Raw genomic sequence first — 21,915 nt, 5'->3', positions numbered from 1 at the left:
CCGGTTCTATGTGACCGATTTTGATGAATGAGGGCTTTAACGAAAGATCTCACCAAATACTACAACTTTCTAAAATATTTGAACTTCGTGGAACCAACACCAGGGGCGCCACAGTCGAAAAACCAATTTCAATATCACATAACCTCAATTATCTCGACTGTCGCTGAACCGATTCTGATGATTACTTCGACATAATTGTAGAGCACATTTGTCTCTACATTTCGTCCATACATCATTTTCCGCTCAGACTACGCTATCACTCAGATTTTTCCGTTTAAGTGTGAAAAAATTGATTTTTCCCATAATAACGCTTTGAAATCACTCAGATGCCAATTTGACTACCTCTACTCCACCAAGACACTTAAAATAGGGTTTTAAATGGAAAGTCCCACAAAATACAACAATTCTTTGATATAGTTGAAGTTCAACAAATGACTACTTGGGGCACTCTGGATGAAAAAACAAGTTAAGAAACAAAAAACCTCGCTTATCTTGGCTTCTGAGTAATCGATGAGATCATGTTCTATGGGAAAATTATAGAGAACATTCTGGTCTACATTTCACCCATATATCACTTTTCTGTCAGTTCATCCAAATCCTTGATATTTTGGTTTAAATACAAAATTTGTATAATTTCACGAAATTTATTCAAGATAACTGAATGGCGTCTCCCTACTTCAGCATCAAATCGAATTTGCATGCACTCCGAGTTAGCTCACGTTAAGAATCTCACCTACATAAGCCGGTTAGGATTATCTGTCCCTTTCTCCATTCATTCGGTCAGTATAAGATTTAGAGACCAAACGGTGAGAGATAGTGACTTAAAATTCACTCGTATTAATAAGCTGATAATTTTAACTCTTTCGCGATTCTCTCATGGAATTTTGTATGCAGATTTATATTGATAAAATATGCTGTAGGGTAAAGTGGTACAAGTTGGACAATGGTACAATTTGGACAGGGCTTTTTTCTTGATAAATTTAATACTTCATTTTTATTTGTATATTTTTAATGCTTTATTTTTATAATTTGGTTCCTTGTGCTTAAAAACAAATTTTGTACTGTATTTATCAAGAAAAAAGCCGTGGCCAACTTGTACCGGCGAATTCTCCAACTTGTCACACTAATTCCAAATTATATCACTTTACCCTATCATACTTATTATCAGTACAGATATTTCTTTCATTTGAACGAACACCTAAAATAATTTTTCATTGTTTTTATTCGTTTAGCTGGAGCTTAAAAAAATTTCAAGATCGGTTTCGAAAGCTAAAGAAAAGAAATTTTTACTTCTGGTTTCGTCCGCTTGGTGGTCGAGGCGCTTTCTGTTCGAATTTCGAAGTGCTTCGAGTGTCGAAATGTGTCTGTTTTTCCATTGTTGTGGGGAAAATCAAAGCAACGGGGCTCTCACCTTCTCAGAAAGTTTAGTTTAAAAATTTGATACTTCCTGTCTGATCAGTTCCACATCACTTAAGACCCGGGGTGCCTGGGGTGGAATGATAACTTTTCGACATTATCGAATCGATAGTATCGATAAATCTATATCTGTTAGATTAAGTGAATGTCAACTTTTTACGCATTGTTGGGCCACTCAATGTGACATTCTTAAAATAATGCGACTGTTGATAAATATCTGTATCAGCTACAGGAAGTACAGCTATTGTTTAAATTTTTCAGAATCGACAGTCGATTGTATCGAAATTAAGTTATCATGTCACCCCTGAATTAACTCCTATCTTCCATATCTTACTTTTAAAAAGCTCCCGTAGAAAATACCCTGTAGAAAATATTTATGCATTCGAATAATGTGAATTTTCTTATATTTTTTCTAAGAGACTTACACATTTCTATTAAATATTAGTTAGCTTATTACCAATTATTGATAATTATGTGTAAGTCTCTTAGGAAAAATAAAAGAAATTCGCATTATTCGAAAGCATGAACATTTGAAGGCAGAGTACTTTTCCCTAGTGGTGAGCTTTGGAACTTCGAAAATTATGTTTTCGGCCTTATTGCTCAGCTGTCACTTATAAGGTGGAATATTTTCCAAGGATTTGATTTGTTTTAAAAATTTATACAAACATCAGTAATTTTACTGATTTTATTATTAATAAAAAAAATATGCGGGGGGGGGGGGGGGTGCGTTTCGTGTAGGAGAAAATGTAGGGATTACAATAAACAAGTAGCAACCCTGGAATACTTGTTTTTAATTATTTTTCGTTGGTAATTTTTGGAAACAATTTTAACACAATGATTTTTGCTTTATAAAGTGTTAAATTGTTAAAAATGGTTAAATAAAACTTATCGTTATACTTGTACTCCTTGTAGCTTCGACCGTTTGTATAACATTTTTGAAGTGGAATCAGGAGGTGCGTTTAACAACAGTTACATTTGCCCGCCAATGATGTACATATGTAGCAAAATCTAGTGCTTAATTAAGACCTATCATTCAGATCTTACCGATAAGGCCTGAAATAGTACCTAAGACAAGGTTTAGCCATATGGATTAACTGCTCTAATTTCTTATCAATCAGAATTTTTTGAAAAAATTTAACTTAGAATTGAATTATTAAAGATGACCTATTAGGTGCTCATAAAGCAATAAAATTGCTCGCAATTTAAGATTTTAAGCCCTTCGGGAACTGGGCTAAATCTCTAGTCTGAAAACGTTTAAAGCTGGGAGTTAATTAAAGCCTTAACGCTGAGTCCCCCTCCTTACCCTGAACTGAATGAATTTGTATGCAATTGGAAGATCTTTAATCTTTACATTTTAATCTTCAACTTAACAATTTTATTTCAATGCTAGTTTTGAGGTTAGGGGAAACTGGGGCACCACCAAACACGGGGTACCACCAAACACTGCGATTTTTTAATCGGATATTGGATATCAGAGGATAAGACCGATAGGAATTTTTAGGCACTATAGGGATGCTTGTCCACTGAAGGAATGGTCGAGATAGTCCAAGTAGTTTAGAAATAAAAATTAGTGTTTGGTGGTACCCCGTGTTTGGTGGTGCCCCAGTTTTCCCTACTTATGGATCGGTTCTAATCGGTTGTAAATCCGTAAAGTTGAAACAACACGCTGAAATGAATAGCAACTTAGCTAAATGTTAAATCCATATGTAGAGCGTATGGCCCATTAGACAGTTGTTAACCCAGTCGACGGCCAAACCCACCAATCCTAATCCTTCATTCCTATGACACACCCAATACATCATCCCTAGGCGGGTGCTGAAGGTTGTTATATGGTGCTTTTGTTGCTTATGGCAATTACCACTAGTACTTCAGTGAGTGAACATCAGTCGCCGTGGACAGTTCACTCCGAGGAAGTTGAAAGATGGGTGGTACCTTCAGTTCCACATTTTCCTTTAATAAGTTGTATTATTATTTCAGTGAACCTCATCAGGGCTTACACATACAAATATCGTAAAATCTATTTTCAAGCAAACTCGTGAGTTCGAGCTAAAACGAGAATTTTGCAAAGTATCGTTAGCTTGGTCACCCCTTTTTTATTTTAAAGAAAAGTCATGAAGAAAAATGGGATTTTTTCGCGGTAACGCGATGGAATTGCACGATGAAGTATCAGCCTGTAAATGGCATCAGCAAAGTGCTTCAACTATTGTAATGTCGAAGCATGAAAGATGCTTCAACCGGTCCGTGTGGATAAAAATTGCGAAATTTCATGGGCTAATAACTGGTGGACTTCTTTTTTACATGCCAACCACTCAATTATTAGGTTGAAGAGTGACCTCAACAATTGGTGTCTCGTCTTCGACAACTCATTCACCATGCAAGGCACGATGCTGAATTATGTGGTGTCTTGCTGTTTGTGACAAAACTCCCCCATTTAGCATGAACATATCCTCAAAGGTATTATAAATAAATGGCAAATGACGAAAAGTGCATATACGAAAGAGCTCAACTCTTCTTTGAGCATCGTGTTGACCCCGCGACACTCCAAATGAACTTTCTCCTGACAAGTGGTATCACTTGACTTTTCAAAATCACAACATTTTTGTTGGGTGAAAGAATAAAATGAGACATGACGGAAATTTGCAATTGTTGAAATTCTCTTTGGTTTTTGACGGAATTGCGTTTGAAGTGCACCAAGAGATGAAATTGAGAACCTATTGAGATGTTATTGTCTAAAATTGATTTGCAAGTATAATAAAGCATTTATGTGCATCGCGAGTCAAGAAAAGTCTCTGCAATATGATATGACCACATTGTTGGCAATCAGAACAAAATTTTATTGTAGCTTTTTTTAAGGATAATTAAATTAACCGATCTTAATTGTTTAAAATTAATTTGAAACAGTATCAAGTAATTAAATAAATTATATAAATCTTCATTAAATCCTTACATAAACTTCTGCAGATAATCTACTATGTTTACTGTAAGTTTAAACTTTGGATTTCCAAGAATGCTACTTTTTATTATTGTGACAGAAAGTGCATTAATTTCCCTATATGAAGCTTAGCCACACAAAACCGTGATATATGATACACAAGTGGTGAATATTAATTTATTTTAATGAAAAAACATAGCAATAAAATTACGTGTGCAAAATGTGGTGTTTTGTGACATAATAGCTTTTAGGAATATTGACCTCTGATGCACCGTGTGCTAATTAAATTGTTGAGTTGCAAATTTTACCTCATTTCCATATTGATGTGAGAGTCAATGGAGTATTAATGAAATATTGCTGATGCTCATCCTAAAAAAAAACTTTTCTCATATTTATTTAATTTAAAAGTGTTATGTGAAGTAAATCAGTTGCTATTTGTATTAGAATTTTAATAATAGGGGAAGGCTTTCAGGTTTCGCACATACTCCGGCTTCGAACACTTCATATTGTTGTGACGCAAAATTATCGCAAAATATCCCCAAAAAAGGCGCCACCGAAAGTTCTATGGTGGAAGGGCAAGGAAAAGGCAAGAAAATAAGCTATTTGCGCTTAAAAATAAAATTCATGCGAGCAACTGATATATCAATGAGTGACAATGAGACGTATTGGAGGTGAAAGAACAAGCTTAGTTAGGAGTAAACTCTTGCTGAATGAATCAGCCTGAATGGGCTATTCAGAGCGGGTACCGTTGTGCCCAATTTCACCTCCTTTGACATTCCATGGGGCTGAGCAATTGCATTTAGCAACGCTCCCAAACTCTGCCCGATTTCTCTCGCCTGTCGTTTTCCTAACCTACTGATCCTGTAGCGTTCTGAAGCACAAGCAATTGCCGACGTTCGTAATTGCTCCCCGTATTGTTTTCGCTTGAAGTACATAGATCACTCAATTGTGTAGACACGGCTATAGCATTTGATCCAGTTTCGGGACTGGTCTGTAACCAACCTCTGCTAGGGTGGAAGATGTCCTCCATTGGTTTCTCTCTGTATTGAGATCTTTTGAGACCTTTGATGCCAAGCCCTAAACACGTCACCTTTTAATTCTTATCTGGGTCCCTCTTCCTGACTTCTTAAGTCTACGCTTGCATACTCCGAATCCTTCGTTGAGATTTTCTAGCGAAAGGACGCAATAAAGACTAGATTTTCATGTGGAGCCGTAAGACGTCCTGCTGAAGTGCTTGAGTCCTTTAGCATCAAAAGTGAGCCTCCTTCTTTTCCTAATTGACGCCGTCACCCCGTTATGTCTGCGGATGCCAGATTAACTGTCCTATTGTGTATCGCCTACTTCTAACGGATGAAGAGCCCAGCCGTCTCTACCATCACAGAAGAAGAAGACGCTCACTTCAGCGTCTGCACTCCACAGGCCTCCTCCGCTCACATATGCCAGGCCCCCCGACCTCCTTGACCCGAGCTATAAGAGAACAAAAATTGGATTTTCAAATGGCCATATCGCCGGTTCTAGTTGTCAGAATTTGAAAAATTTTGGTGATTTGGAAAGCTCACATTAAATACTACAACCCTCTAAATACCCCAACTTCATCAGATTTAATCAAATGTTTGATTAATCGAAAAATTTATTTTCGAAAAATCGACGTCGAATATTTCGAAAATTAGACAATGTTTTTTTTTTAATTCTTCGCCACTCCAATATTATGATCTCCGGTTGCCGTACTATCTCGCCTTTGACTGATAGGAGTCTTGGGGGGTTTAAACGAAAATCGAGCACTTAGCCAATTAGAGAAAACCTTTACAATTTCGGGTGTTAATATTTTTTTCCTATCGATTAGGCAACACAAGCCCTTATTATAATATTTAATGCTTAAATATCGATAATATGGTGATTTTTATATGCTATTTTAATTAATTAGATGTTATTTTATTACTTGGAAATTTGTATATAGCTTTAACTTATGTAATATACAAAGTAACACTTACAAGTTCAAAAATTAGTAGTTTTGTGTTTCTTTTAGTTTTTTAAGACTAGTTTTAGATTTATGTCGACAAAAATTACGTAGTCATTATGCTAAAACCAATAATTGTAGGAAAAACTTCTAAAACTGCTAAAAACTGAAATAAAAAAAAAAGACTTTAATGCAGAGTTTTCCATGAATAACTGATATGTAAAAGGTTAAATAGATGCACTGAGAGAAATCCGAAAAAGTTAAAATAACATTCCGGAAATGTTAATTTTACTCTGCAGTATTGATCCAAAATCGGTGTAAATATTACCCTTTTTAGGTGGATCGGGGGTTAAAGTTACCCTTTTCTATGTTAATTTTACCCTTAAAAAGGTGTAAAATTAACATTAAAAAATGTTGATATATTTTTACACCTAAAAAGTGTTTAAGTTATGAGGAAAAAAAGTTAATCGCACCCTCTTTTTTTTCTCAGTGTGCTTATTGATTATAAAACATAAGTTTAATAAGAAATATTTAAAATTGTGCAATATTCAATTAATATGCATTTTTTGTAATAAATTCTTTAAGATCGTAGGCTGAAATCTATAATTACTTAAGATATTGTTTGAGTTATTAACTTATATTATGTCTAAACACACTTTATAAAACAGTAAAAATGTTTAAACTTCTACAATTGTCAAAAACAAGTTAAAGAAATACCATGGGTTTTCTAAATTTGAAAAGAAAAAGTCAAAATGTGTGAAATAGTAAAGATTTTCTCTAATTGGCTAAGTCATACCTTACTTTTAAGAAGCTCCCATAGACAATATACGTAAAGGACATTGTCTGCGCTCGTAGTGGTGAGCATTGGAACTACTAAAATTATGTTTCCGGCCGTGTTGTTCATTTTGGGCGACATTTTGGTTCCAAATGCCCGAATTTGAGAGAGTCTACTGTATGGGCAAAATGTGAAGTGTGCGAAGCTAGACAGAGGCCAGTTTCACCGTACCATTGGATTGAGATTAAATTGTCCCAAAGTCGGATTTTGGGACAATTTAGTCTCAATCTAGGCCAGCAATCTAAACGATTTCATTGAGGCAATTTACACTACCGCAGACTGAATTCTCCCAAAATCCGATTTTGAGACAGTTCAATCTTAATCTCTAATGCGGCAGTGTAAATAGGCTCTATGTGTGACACCTGAAAGCCTTCCCCTTCTTCTAGATTTTCGCATGATAATTCAAATTGTCCGTAAAATTATATGATTCGTGTGATAACAGGGGAGTTTTATGATAACTTAAAATTATTTCAATAATATGTAATTCCATTTAATTCTATGTTTTGTAACTATGTTTGAAATTTTCTATGTCACTTGCAACCCGAAATTTACAGCTATTAATTCTGAGCTTGCAACGCCCTTATATCAATGCTATATTTCTAATTAATATATCTGGAGTAATTAATTTGTCACTTTAATTGTTGCTTTTCTATCTGCTACATCTATAAAAAAATAGAAAATGCAGAGAGAATCGACGAATTAAAAAAAAAAGTGTGGTCAATGATGAGTTTAATTAATACATTTCATTCACGTATCGAACTATTTTATATCAATATAAAAATAAATAAATTGGATTAAATTATGACGGATATTTAAAGAAATTATATTTCAATTGCTGCTGTATCAAACTGCCCCCTCTCTTTCTGGTCAATCTAGTTTAAATTTCCATCGATAAAATTAAAGATCGCTCCTATACCAATAAAAAACATCATGCATTTTATGCAATAACAAGGTTTTTTTTTAGTGCATATAAAAGGTTATGAATGAAATCTTTTGTTTAGCCGGGGGCTTTGAATAACAATGCGAGAATGAGATTATTTACATGTCCTTTGAGCATAATCGCTTTTGGTGCGTGCCAAGTGCGTGTGAAAATTAATTTCTCACGCATCTCACCACCCAATACGCACATTGCCCATTATGACTCTGCAAATTTGCCATCCTCATTGAACCACCCACAGATTCAATGGATGCCGCTAATTACGCGCAATGAATATGTGGCAATGTGTGGATCATATGTAACATGTTGGAGAGCGATGGGATTATGTTTAAAGTGAATGATGTGCGATTGCAAAAGGCTCATTTGGGTCACATTTCTTCCTAATCCGTTCAATAGTGTTCTTGTAGCAACTGGAGAAATTAATAAAGATTTACTACTGCTAGCTCAAATGACACTAATTTTATTTTAGTTTAGAGTTGATGAACAGCAAGATTGATGATTCAGGAAAGAGATTGTCTTAGCTAGAATGGGTTCTATTTTTAATGATTTAACCTCTTAACTCTTTCGTGCCCTTTGAAACTCTGGGTACCTAAGGGGAAACAATATTTTAAGCTACCGTAGATACAGGACTTTGCCACCTTGGTGTTCGTAAACTTTACCGATATGGTAGATAGAATCAGTGAAGATCATTATTAAGTGCTAGAATTAAAGAAAAGCTTACGAGTAGCAGGGTGACAAAGTCAAAGTTATGCCCTAGACACACTTACGACTTAAGCCGAGAGACGACTTAGGGGAAAATGATGAAAATGATGTCCATTATTTCGACCATTATTTCGACCATTATTTCGAATATAATTACGCTACGCTAAACCGTCTCTCGGCTAATCCTCAGATCTGTCAAGGCCCTTGCCCCCACATCAACAGTGATTAGGATTATTAAAAATTTAATTCTTGTAAATAAATTAAAAGTAATCCTAAGATAATTTTTGCAATATAGCTTCGAAAATACTTCGAATTGACTTCTGAATATTTTATGGAATATTCTCAAATAGTTTATCTACTGATTGAAGCACTAAAAAGTGCTCTTTTTACTTTTTAAATAGGCTAAAATGTAACAGAAATAATTTGAAAAAAGTTATAGGAAATCCTCAATTTCTTAAATTTAATTTAAATGCAGGAACTTCACGGGGAGGCATAGTTTATACTCCTTTTTTGTCTGGTCGGGTGTATCGGGCCATTATTAGAGCTAAAGGCTAAACGGTTAAAGTAAGTGACTAGGGTTTTCGAGGAACTCCGATATCCCCATAAGTTATCCTCCGTTTTCCTCCATTTCTCTCCACTTCATTCAAAAATATAATTTTTGACAGTTTTTAGATGTTTTCTAGGCTGCTTTTTTAATATCTTTATATGACAATAACCTTGAATCTTATAAGAGTTTTTCAAGGTCAAGTGTTAAACAGCCATATAGGTAGCTTATTTCTCGCTCAACGAGGAAAAGTTCGAATTCACTAGAGATATCTTTAAATCCCTGGACAAGTTTAATTCTGTTTAGAATCGATAAAGAACTCAGTCACGAATTGCATTTCATAACAAGAATTTTCTCAAGGTCAAAAAATCTTAAACTTAGCTTTTTCAAGCTAAACTCTCTAAATGTTTTGGGTGGTTTTCTATTATGGAAAAGACAATGGAAATATCCAAAATCGTAATACTTCTTAGATTCTAGAATAAAGGTTCGTTAGATTTTTTGTGGTTCTTATAGGGTTAACTTTACAAGAATTCGATTTAAATGTTAAAGCTTCCTAATTTGGACCAATTAGATGAATATCTTTGAATTACATCTCTAATTTTTAATCTATACACAAATCAGTAATGCCATCATGTCATGTCAGATCTCAAGACATGAGTGCAAAATGTGGAAGGCCAGATGAGCTTCACAGTATGATGCAGGTGAAGAAAAAAAATCCTCCGGACTGTTTGCTGAAGCTAAACAACGTACAAAAAAAAAGTCCGCAAGAGATGAAGAAAAAACTGATGATGCTGATTCATTTTCACGACTCAGCGGCAATCAATTGGAAATCTTATGCAATATATGGTCACTTTTGGCGGCAAGTTGCTGCTCACAGAAAAAAATTCCACATCCCTATGCTCAACTACACTGATCGAGTAAATGTCCAAGCGTAGACATTTTGAGAGATCAACATACAATTTCACTCAATTATTCTTGACATGGTAATGCCTTTCGTGGCCAAATATGGATTTTCTCCACCTGCACATCTTTAATAGATGCTGATGATTTAGCTTTCGTCAAATCACCAACGTTATACGAGTACATCTTACGGAAGATCTTACATGAAACTTCCTACTCCTAAGCAAAGCTTCTTCAATCGCACAAGAAGACATCATGCAAAATTTATAGCTTCCGATTGCATTTTGTGCCAACATTTGCATTTTCATCCACAATCGCAAATAGATCTTTTGCAGTGGCTTAACTTTTTCTTCAGCAAACAAATTCACGCAACAATTTCATTTTGATTTTCGCCAATATTCTCACATTCACAAAAACTTCAGCTAAAAAAATGAGTCTTTTAATCAATTTTCAAATATTTGGATAGTGAAGGAGATTATCCAGTATCAATAGTTAACATATTTTAGTCATTTATCTTTCGCCTGAAGAGCACTAGCGAAATGTGTTAAAGTCTTCATTTACATTATTGTTAGGTGTTTGAAATATTCATGAAATTTCAAAGACATAGAAAATTAGTAATTTAAAGTTACAAAAATTACAACATAAATTTTTAAATACTATAAATTGACCTTAAAATTTAAAAATACTTTGTCAGTAAATGTGATTCATACATGCGATATATAAGCATAAATAGGGGAAGTGGGTAACCTTTGAGGTACTCAGCAGCTTTAAAAGCTTTAAAATTGAGTTTTAATTTCCTATTTTTAAATAGAATTGAACCTTACTTTGAAATCACTTAGCTCCACGGACCAATAGTGAAACTGAATTGTAGGATGATAAAGCTCAGTTTTGTTTAAAAAAAGAAGAAAGAAGTTCAATTTTAAAGCTGCCCTAATTCAAAGGTGCTTAACTCCCCTTATTCCTCTGTTATCGATTAAACATAACGCTCATACATACTCGAACTCACGAGAAATATAACTCCGCGTAAATTAGATTTTGCATAGTTTTTGACTCCATAATTATTTCTTATCGACTTTAACTGGTAAAAGCTGAGTAGATTGCGAAATGCTCTGTGCTTTGTTAAATTGTCAACTTGTAGGGGTTGTGGAGAGAGTCTGGAAACAGTAGAAATCATTTTATGTTATTGTTCCAAATTCTCAAGCCAGAAAATTAAAATCTTTAAGAAAGAAGTGCTGACACTGGAGGATATCAAAAGTGGCAGCTCAGGATGTTCTGCAGTTCAGCCAGGTTTTAAAAGAATTGGAGTAAGGTTTATTGGGTAGACATAAGGGGCTTAAATAGAGCCTTAGTATCTGCAGCCCACAGATCGTACCATACTCCCTATTACAATCTATCTATCTAAATTGTCGAACTTATTTCAAAAATACCTTCGCGAGACTTAACAATTACCGGTTCAAAACCGTTTTGAACCGATTTATAAATTACTCAAAAGATCGCACAAAAAAGGCTTAGGACAATTATTTTCAGACAAACATTACCTATCAGGTCGTAACTGGTTCATTATCGGTTCAGGATCGAACTGGTTTAGACTTTTCAAAAATTCCAAGAGTTTTTCAATTAGTCCAAACATGATGCCATTCAATTCAGAATATATTCTCTAAAATATTAAATTAAGAATAACTTTGAATATTAAATTCAGAATAAAAATATTCACATAAAACCAGTATGAACTTTTGGCTAAAATTTCTTGATAATGGTATTTTATTCGACCCTATAATCTTCAGGAATCTTGATCTTTTTTTAAGGAGAATATTTTCGTAATGAAGTTGTCGTACGTAATCCTTTTCGTAAAAGGATATTTAACGATTTATAAGAAAAATCTAAATAGTCTGATTAAAAAATTATTCTATTTAAATAAAATTATTCTACCCTCTGCACTATCCAAACATCTTTATCTGTAAATATCTCAGAAACTTGATGGACTACAAGTTTCTTCGGGAGATGTGTTCAAGAGGGGTCCCGGTCAAAATCCCAAAAGCCAAAATCCCAAAAGCCAAAATCCCGAACGCCAAAATCCCGAAAGCCAAAATTCCGAATGGGCCAAAATCTCGAATTCTTAAAAGTGTCATAGCTACTCCCACGATTGCACCCGCGTTTGCTGGAGGCAAAGGGATATTTTTTGTGTCTTAGAAAATGATCCTAAACATTTTCCCCCATATAATTTAATCCCCTTCAGGATTTTGAACATTCGGGATTTTGGCTTTCGGGATTTTGGCTTTCGGGATTTTGACGTTCGGGATTTTGGCTTTCGAGATTTTGGCTGCCACCGTTTCAAGAGACATCATGGACTTCGATATTACCAATGATTTTGATGGTTTTGATATAAACATAAAGGCTTTAATTTAGATAAAATACAACCTTGATATCACAATAATTCACCAGTCCACCAGAATAGGCGGAAGTGGCGGAAGGTCCCAATAGGTAGGGCATCGACCAAACTATTATTTTTCGTCATTTTCAGTTTAGACCAGCACAATAACCACTAAGATCATATTTAAGTAGCTCTTCAGTTACATCATGAATAGGATTATTATTTCAGTATCTATCATCTCATCGAAACGATAACCCGGCCTATTGTTTCCTTAACGCTTAACATGGGTTTCCAATGACGGGAACCATCCGGAACTGAGTTCCGTATCTGCTTACAATTTAGAGGTTACATTACAATTCCATCCGGAACTGGTTACAAGTCAGGTAGCACTTCGAACTCGTCCTAGAGGACGATAACCCGAAGACAAGTTCTTCCAAGCTCCCCTACCTCTTACAGCCTCCAGAAGTTTTAAGCCCGTTGCCCGGTGTGATAGTAATCTAGTCTCACTACAATACCGGTTTAGTATTACCATCCAGAGGCCTGTAATGACCTCCCGTAACATTATCTTTCGGGTTTTACTCTAGGACAGAGGTGTGCAAGCAAGAACCATTTGAAACCGGACAAACGTAAAATGAAACTTGTACGTCAATGATCAAAACGTTACCGTTACATGAACAAACTTATTTTGACGTTATTCGGTTTCAAACGGTTCTTACACACCCATGCTTTAGGTTTAGGATGTGGAAGAGATTGATATCAACCACACCCCATATCGCAGCCAAAAGGATAGTTATCCGACAGGATAGCCGTCAGAGCTGTGAGATGTTTTTAAGGTCAATCTCAAGACTCCATGCACTATCATGCTTTTACTTCCTTGTCCTTAACCCCAAAGATTCCATACCCGGTCTACCACAGCACATGATCCGATACTTCCCCTATACTCTGGAATTGGGTACAGAGGTCATTAATTAAAGGGCTACCACCAAGAAGTACCATAATAACCCATTAGTAAGACGACGATGGACGCAATGCAGTTTCCATATTTTCAACATCTTACGTTCTCAAAGCCTTTATCGATAAGATCAGTGAGATATGTTAAGTGCGCCAAATTCGGGCCAGCTTGCAATTTCGGCCACCTTTTTTGTTCCTCGAATTTCCATGAACTTTTAGATTTTATCGTACTCTGGAGATTATACAATGCAAAAGAATAACAAAAAATGTAGCTTCGACAAACGAGATGACGTGAAAAGGATATTGGAAGAATTCCCGAAGGGCAAGGAACTATGAGAATGCAGGTGGCCGAAATAGGACACCAAAGCTATGTCTACATTTTTATTCATTTTAAAATGTGTTAAGAATAATTTTAGAGTAAATAAAGACGATAAACTCTTTACAAGGTTCCAAGCAACACACTTACAAAAGAAATAATAAAAAAATCAATTTGTATTTAAAATATTACATTTCAAACTTGAGACTTTGACGCTTGCATGCAACTATGCCGGAATTTGGCACACTTACCCTATTTGTAATAGAAAAACTGCATTATGCTCTCCAAAAATGTTGTAACCATTAAAAAAAATTAAAAAATTAAACCGATGATTTCAACATAATAATCACATGAAAATAGCTTGAAATTGTTCTCCCACTATTATTATTGATTGATTCTCGGATGATTTGAACAATAATAGCTTCTTTAAATCAAAAACTGTGAAATCTTTCACATTTTGAGATGAAGATTAATATTATTTCAAAGAAAATTTCGTAACTTTCAAGGCCAAGAGCTGTGCAAAGACGTGCCTCAATGGCATGGTATGCGCAAATTGTATGGATCTTTCTCTTTGTCCAGACGACAATTAACAGATTAAAGTGGATGAAAGAAAGCACCTTTTTCTCTAAATATTTGCCATTTTATAATAAATATATATAAATTATCATTCTTGCTTGTGTCTCATTGGAAAGTTTGGTGTTTTAACGCTGTGAGATAAAAAAAAAGATTTCTCACCCAAACAAGACACTGAGGTTCCATGATGGGTGTGGTTTTGGGCATTCTGGCACGAAAAGTCCATCCACATGGGACACAGACGTACATGCATTATGCAACCGCGAATACACATATTTATTAATACTTTGACTTTCAATTAATACTAAAATATCATTCGACATGTCGCACGCAAAATTGCGACCCTTCGAGACACAAAAGATGATTGCATGATAAATTGCAAAAGACACCCATAACATTGTAGTATAGTATTTTGTTACTTCCATCGGGAGCAGTAACATGCCATTAAAAACAGACAACATTATGAATACACAAAAAAAACCTTTTCTGTCATATCGTAAAATTTCCAATTTTGCATACCAAATGATTTGCTCTTTTTGCCATCAGAAAAGTCATTTCCTCGTCCACAAAGATTACATTCTTAGCTAACTGAAAATGCTTCAGTTCACACAAAATTGATTGAGTTCACTAAGCAGGTGAAAATTAATCTTCACACCTCAAGTTCAATGAATGGCAATCAACACAAGAATGATTAAGTATGAGAAATACAAAACAGATCTCGTCAATCTTCCTGAAAATTAGATCAATTCATTAGAAGAAAAGTGAAATTTCAGATGCAAATTACTTTTTTGTACATTGAACCTTATTATTATATTGATTGACTTTACATGATTTTAGAAATGTTTTATAGAAATAAATAACATTACAAATGAATAGTCAAAGTTGTTGAATAATATATCTTCAGGGTGTTGAAGTTGGTCATTAAACAAACATATTTGTAGTCAAAAACATGTTTATGATCAAAGAAACATACTATAATAATTATGGAAATACGTTAACATAAAATTTATGGAATTATAGTATTGTGCCTATTGCTACCCAAAAAACATTTTTTATTTTATTGTTTTGCAGAATTTTTGTAAAAGGGTATAAGGGTCTCGAATTAGATAAATTCTAATATGGTTCTGAAAATATGTGAGGGACAGTTTTAAGCGGACTCATAAAATACTCAAAAAAAAAAAAAACAATATTTTGATCTCTTACAAATTTATATATTTATTTAAAAACAATTTGTCAAAATGAGCCAAAAATTCGATACTTTCTTTGGAATAGGGAGTTTGAAATTTTAAAATGGTTTTACAGAAATGTTATAGGGTGAGGTAGGGCTACATTGAGCCTGGGTTACATCGAAAAACGCCTCTTTTTACTTAGGGTAAGTGTGCCAAATTCCGGCCAGCTTGCAATTCCGGCCACCGTTTTTGTTCCTCGAATTTCTATGAATTTTTAGTTTTTGCATACTTCAGAGATTATACAATGCAAAAGAATAACAAAAAATGTAGCTTCGACAAACGAGACAAGATGAAAAAGACATTGGAAGAATTCCAAAAGGGCAAGGAACTATGAGAATGAAGGTGGCTGAAATATGGCACCAAAGCTATGTCTACATTTTTATGCAATTTAAAATGTATTAAGAATGATTTGAGTAAATAAAGACGATAAACTGTCTACAAGGTTCTAAGCAACACTCCTTAAGTAGAATGAATAAAAAAATCAATTTCTATTAAAGATATTACATTTCAAACTTGAGACTTTGGCACTTGCATGCAACTATGTCGAAATTTGGCACATTTGCTCTATTTCCTATTTCTAAAAAAAACTGAACCTGTAGGGGAATTATGTAACAGTATAACAATGTCACATGACAAATTTTCATGGTAAAAATTCAGTAATAGAACAACATTAAAGCCTAGTGAGCATCTAATGGTCATTGTAAAGCAGCTCTGTGAAACTCTAACTAACTTATATAAGTCGAATTTTAATTAGTTCTTCTGAATTTACCACATAAAAAATTTTAAATTTGTCCTATGGCATTGTCATACTGTTACAGAACCCCCTACCTGACCGTAATTTAACTTAGTTAGATTCATAATTGTATTGTTGTGAAAAAAACCGCATTTTCAGTGATGGATATAACACAATTTTTGGTTTATGAATCCGCTCATATTTAGTTGAAAAAAATTGTAAATAAATCATTGACTAATTATTTCATATTTTACAGTCTTAGAAATACTAAATATGGTAATTTCAATCCTTTATTATTATTTTATGAGTTTCAAACAAATGTTGATTTTTCTTCTCATAAACTAGTCTACTGTGGGTGACTTTTACTCTTTCTGCTATTTTAATAAAATCGTTTTTCACTTTCACAGAATAAAGAAATTTAATGTTTTCAGTTACTATTTTGACATTAACCCTTAGTTAATTTTTAGGACTCCGCGGGAAAAACAATTTTTCAGACTATTTAAAAACCATAAGAATGCGATTTTTATCTTGTTGTCATTGAATCAACAATTTCTAATTATAAACGACGATGAAGGTTGTCACACGCAAGGGTAAGATACACGTGATCTACAATAAGATAGCGTAGTCGCCATCTTATTTTGACGTTTCTGTCCGTCACTTTGAATAACTGTCAAAAACTAAAACTCGTCCGATTGAGCTAAAATTTTAGTATGTTGTAGCTGATACAAAGACCTTTTCAGAATGTATTTATGATCCGATCTGTGACGAGCAATTACCTAGATATAGAGACTCAAAGTTTAAAATTTTGATATATTCATATTTCCGAGGTCTTTATTTTCTTATCTTGAATATTGAAAACTTAAATGTAATGCCTCAGTAAGCATTAAAAAAAATTATGTTTTCATTTTATATATTTATTTACTCTTTCTTAATGACCAGCGCACAATAACTTTTTTGTAAACATGTTTTCAAAATTTCCCATGAGAATGAGCGAGATGACTAGATTTAGATCTCACTCACTCTTATTGAAAAGTCAAAAACATATTTACTAAACAAAAGTTATTGTGCTTTGGGCATAATAAAAAAACGAAAATGTCAATTATTTATTTATTTTATTTTTTCATATTTGCAAAAACAGTTTTTCAGATTCTAATATAAAGCAAAAACATTACCTTTCTTTTTATTTGTTTGTTAGACCTCATCGCCTAACGATAGCGCTGTATTTTTTGTAATGGTTTCGATAAAGGAAGCTCCCCGTACAGTAGACTCTCGCTCAATCGGTTCTTTTTCAATCGGGCGAAAAATTTTGTTGACAATTTTCACGTTTAATTATGTAGCTAATTTGCTCAAATGCGCTGTAGTTCTTCCTATTTTATCGTGATTCTTTATAATTGAGCACTTTTTGTGAAATTTACAAAAGCTTTGACGCCCAAATCTATCGATAAACCGGATGACATTTCGCCCCAAATACCCATTTGAGAGAGAGTCTACTGTACTTCTGTATTCATGAAAGTGTCAAAATTTTGAACTTGGAGGTTCTGTATCCAGACAATCGCTTGACAAAGGTCGGATTATATATATGTTCTGAAAGGGCCTTGACTTCAGATAAAACATACTAACATTTCAGCTCAATCGGATGAGTTTTCAGTTTTGACGGCTTTTCAAAATGGCGGACAGAAACTTAAATAAAGATGGCGACCACACCATATTATAGACCTCGGACATATTATTTTGAGCTCCCATAATTGCATAATTTTTAACCAAATATTTTTGCAATAAAACTTTAAAAAGACTATTATATGCCATTGTGACAAAAAAAAAGTTAAATTTAGAATAGATTAAGACAATTTACTATTCTGAAACCGCTTTTGGAATTAGACTTTCGAATAACGTTTCCAAGAACCGGCTTACTATTTTTCCTCAACCCCTTGGCTTCCCTTCGAAAACCACTTTTTCGAATTGCTCGAAAGCGCGTCGTGCGATTTTTTTTTAAATTTTGGATATGGTTTAGATTTAGAGGTTACCTAGTCATTCCTAATAATGGTTTTTGAAGGTCAACTGTTAAAAAGGCTCTATAGAGCCTTTCTATTTATCAACTGAATGGTGTAATTTTTGGGCTCATTGGAAAGGTCTTGAAATTCCTGACAAGACTAAACCAATCCATTCTAATCAGTTGCGAACCGGTAATAAACGGATTCATAACCGATAAGTATTTTTTATCTGAAAAACAAATATTACTTCGTTTTTAGGCGATCTTTTGAACGACTTAATCTGTTAATTAAATCGATTAAATCGGTTGTGAACCGGTAAACGGTAAATTATGCGAAATCACTTTTGAAGTATAGCGTTTAAGTTACGAATTCAAGCATTCCGCAAAGCTGAGACACTTTGCCACCTTTTTCATTAAAGAATTCTTTGAGTATTCTATAATATGGATTTTAGACCAAAGGCTTAGCTATCTGGCTTAACTCCTCTAATTCCTCATCAAGCATGATTTTTTAGGAAATTAATGTTTATGGCGCTGGCACACCTTTTCAATTTAATGAAATTCAATCGATTGAAATTTTACCTCTTACTCTTTCAAATCTGAAATCAGATATAGCTGTCTCTTTCAGTAAAATGGAAATTGAAATTTCAATGTCATTTTCAATTTCCATTTTAAATTTCATTTGGCAGAAAGAGACAACTATATCTGATTTCAGTTTGAAAGAGTAAGATGTAAAATTTCAATCGATTGAATTTCACTCAATTGAAAAGGTGTACCAGCGCCATTAGGATTGAATATTAAGGGCAAATGATTCATTAGATTTTGAAAAATCAATTAAATTGCTTGTTTACTAAGATTTCTGACACCTTCGGGAACTGGCCGAAACCTCCAGTCTGAAGCCGGTATAAGTTTAGATTGTAAGTATTTTTTCTTAAGAATCATTTACTTATAATGAAAGTCTCGATCAGAATTATATCATAATTTTTATGATGCCTTAATAAAATCAATTTCGAAAATCCATCAGCTTTATAAAATCCATTATAAGATCATTTAAATACTTTGCTGCTTTTCTATTTAATTCCTGTTCTATCTGAAACCGTTCAGTACTTCAAATACCGGCTTAATTTATTGATCGGAATTCCCTCGCTTTTTTTTTACTCATGCTCTTGCGATCGGTGTTACGCAATGGAAACCGTGAGAGTCGATGCGACAAGAAAGCGTCGTGTTTGCGACTTTGGCTGCGGGAAAGATAATTGGGTCACCCGGTGTGTCTGAGTCAGAGAAATTGCTCAGGGCGATGACACAGAGTCAATATCCAATCTAATGTGAGGCATTTTTTTGCTTCATCCCACAGCCTTCGACCCGGCCTGAATCGGACTTCACGTTGGATTTGCCGCGAGCGCAGCAGCTGGAGCGGAAGCTGAAGGAGCAGAAACGCTTCCGGAGTCGCTGCAAGATCTTCGCTTTTATCCTGAGCTTCTTCTTCTTCCTCGTGACTGTGATGGTGGTCAGTTTGGTGCTGACCAGGGGCAAGAGAATGTTCGGCAGTATGCTGTGACGATGGGGGATTCTCTGCTGCTGTATAGAGTTTATTTAGGGATATCACTGCCTTTTTGTGCAAATGTGTTTGGTGCTCTTTTGGCGTGGGAAACAATCTCACAACTTCTTGACATTGGCCCTGCATTCGGCGACGACGCGCAACGCAACGCAACGCGACACAGAGCCAATGTTGATCAGCAGATTGTTTTTCTTTTTATTTGTAATCTTTTAGTTGATATCGCACATAGTGTATCTTCCGGATGACTACAAAACTATTTAATAAAATTATCTTTAAATGTGTCATAAATAAAAGAACGTCGAATGGAAAAGTACAGTTTGTCTTTCATTGACTCTCAAAGGCTTTAAGTGGAAAGTTAACGTCGCTTACACCAGCAAATATTAAATTTTATGTTCATTTTTATTATTTATAAAAGCTATTATTCATAAAGAATATCAGTTAAATTATTAATCCATCAGAGAAACATGTGGATTTATAGAGTTTTAAATTTTATGACATTTTTATTGTTCTTTAAATTTTGAATTCAGTCTTTCAAAAAAATATTTTGGAAACAATCTAGATTTGCGTTTGCACACAAAGCAAATCTATTTTAATTTTGATATAATTTTTATTAGTTTTTTGTTTCATTTTTTTATATTTATTTTTGTTTTATTAGTTTTTGCCTCTGGCAAATCTTTGAGATCAGAAAAATATCATGAAATCAAAATTAACATCTCTTTCTTTCTCAACCGTTTTGCATAGGTCTATTTTACTCTTTTACACTTGAAATTGGATTGAACTAAATTCGACAGACATAGGTAAAACGGTAAAACTTTCGAGAACAAATGAGATATTAATTTCGATTTCATGAAATTTTCTTGATCTAAAAGGTGTGCCAGAGCCATTATAACTCGCAGTTTCATTGAAACGAATTGCGAAATAAAATAAGTATGTTCAAAAATCTAGAACAAGGAATAATTGGATTGACAAAAGTTATCCAATTTAAACAACTTCAAATGCCGAATTTTTAAAAATCATACCGCCAGCACATCTTTTCAATTTAGTGAAATTCAATCGATTGAAATTTTACCTCTTACTCTTTCAAACTGAAATAAGATAGGTTTGTCTCTTTCTGTCAAATGAAAATTGAAATTTCAATTTCATTTTCAATTTTAATTTTAATTTGACAGAGACAGCTTTATCTGATTTCAGTTTGAAAGAGCAAGAGGTAAAATTTCAATCGATTGAACTTCACTCAATTGAAAAGGTGTGCCAGCGTCATTAGTCCTTCAAACTGAAATTAAAAATAATTATCTTTCCGTCAAATGAAAATTGAAATTAAATTTAATTTCAATTTGTGTGCTCTACTCTAAATAATATAAAAAAAAGGGGAAAGTGCGCTACCTTCGGACGACTGAAGCTTCGAACAATTCATTTTTTTAACGCGTTTTAAATGAGTACACTATATTTTAATAGCTAGTCCAACGCCTCAAATTTTAAAACTAAAAAGAAGTGAGATCCATTAAGAACGTAGGAAAATAATTGAGTTGTTCGAAGCTTGAATCGTCCGACAAAAATGTCGTTTTTTCCAGATAAGTGTTGTGTGAAATAATTTGTTTTTTACAACAAATTTAGTCTATATGTTGATCTCCTGAAAAATTTCTCTGATTGTGTTGGTTTCCTGTAATTTCCAAATATCAATGATTGACAGTTACGACATTTGCGTATTTTATATATGTTAATTTCGATAACGTTTTACAAAGGTTTCTTTTTGGTTTTCCGTAAAAACTTCAGTGATCGCTTTCTTATTCGGATAGGACAAAATGATAGGTTAACTTCGTTATTCGGAAGAATTGTTTTAAATTTGATCGACATTAGGACAAAAAATATTAAAATACATTTTTTGAAGAATTAAAATAAGACTTTTAAAGAACGTTTAATTAAAAATATATTATTAGAGAATTCTTTGTTTTTATAATCCATTAGTAAATGAAA

The 21,915-nt window shown here is 33.9% G+C and overlaps 2 protein-coding genes across 6 annotated transcripts in view; both read left to right on the top strand.

Moving 5' to 3' along the window:
• The window catches only part of LOC129804968 (uncharacterized), an 83,788-nt gene extending 63,534 nt beyond the window's left edge, over positions 1–20,254 (top strand). For all 5 annotated transcript variants that reach the window (XM_055852763.1, XM_055852762.1, XM_055852766.1 and 2 more), the window contains one exon: positions 19,738–20,254. In XM_055852763.1, coding sequence (XP_055708738.1) covers positions 19,738–19,941 — 204 coding nt within the window. In that variant the 3' untranslated portion in view covers positions 19,942–20,254. The remainder of the gene's footprint in view (positions 1–19,737) is intronic.
• Positions 1–21,915, top strand: part of LOC129804969 (translin) — a 239,470-nt gene that overhangs the window by 26,158 nt on the left and 191,397 nt on the right. The gene's annotated exons all lie outside the window — the stretch shown is intronic.

This window comes from Phlebotomus papatasi, chromosome 2 (genome assembly GCF_024763615.1).
Source record: "Phlebotomus papatasi isolate M1 chromosome 2, Ppap_2.1, whole genome shotgun sequence".
NCBI classification, from domain to species: Eukaryota; Metazoa; Arthropoda; class Insecta; order Diptera; family Psychodidae; genus Phlebotomus; species Phlebotomus papatasi.
The sequence above is the reverse complement of the archived record's forward strand: the minus strand, read 5'-3'. Positions and strand labels throughout refer to the sequence as shown.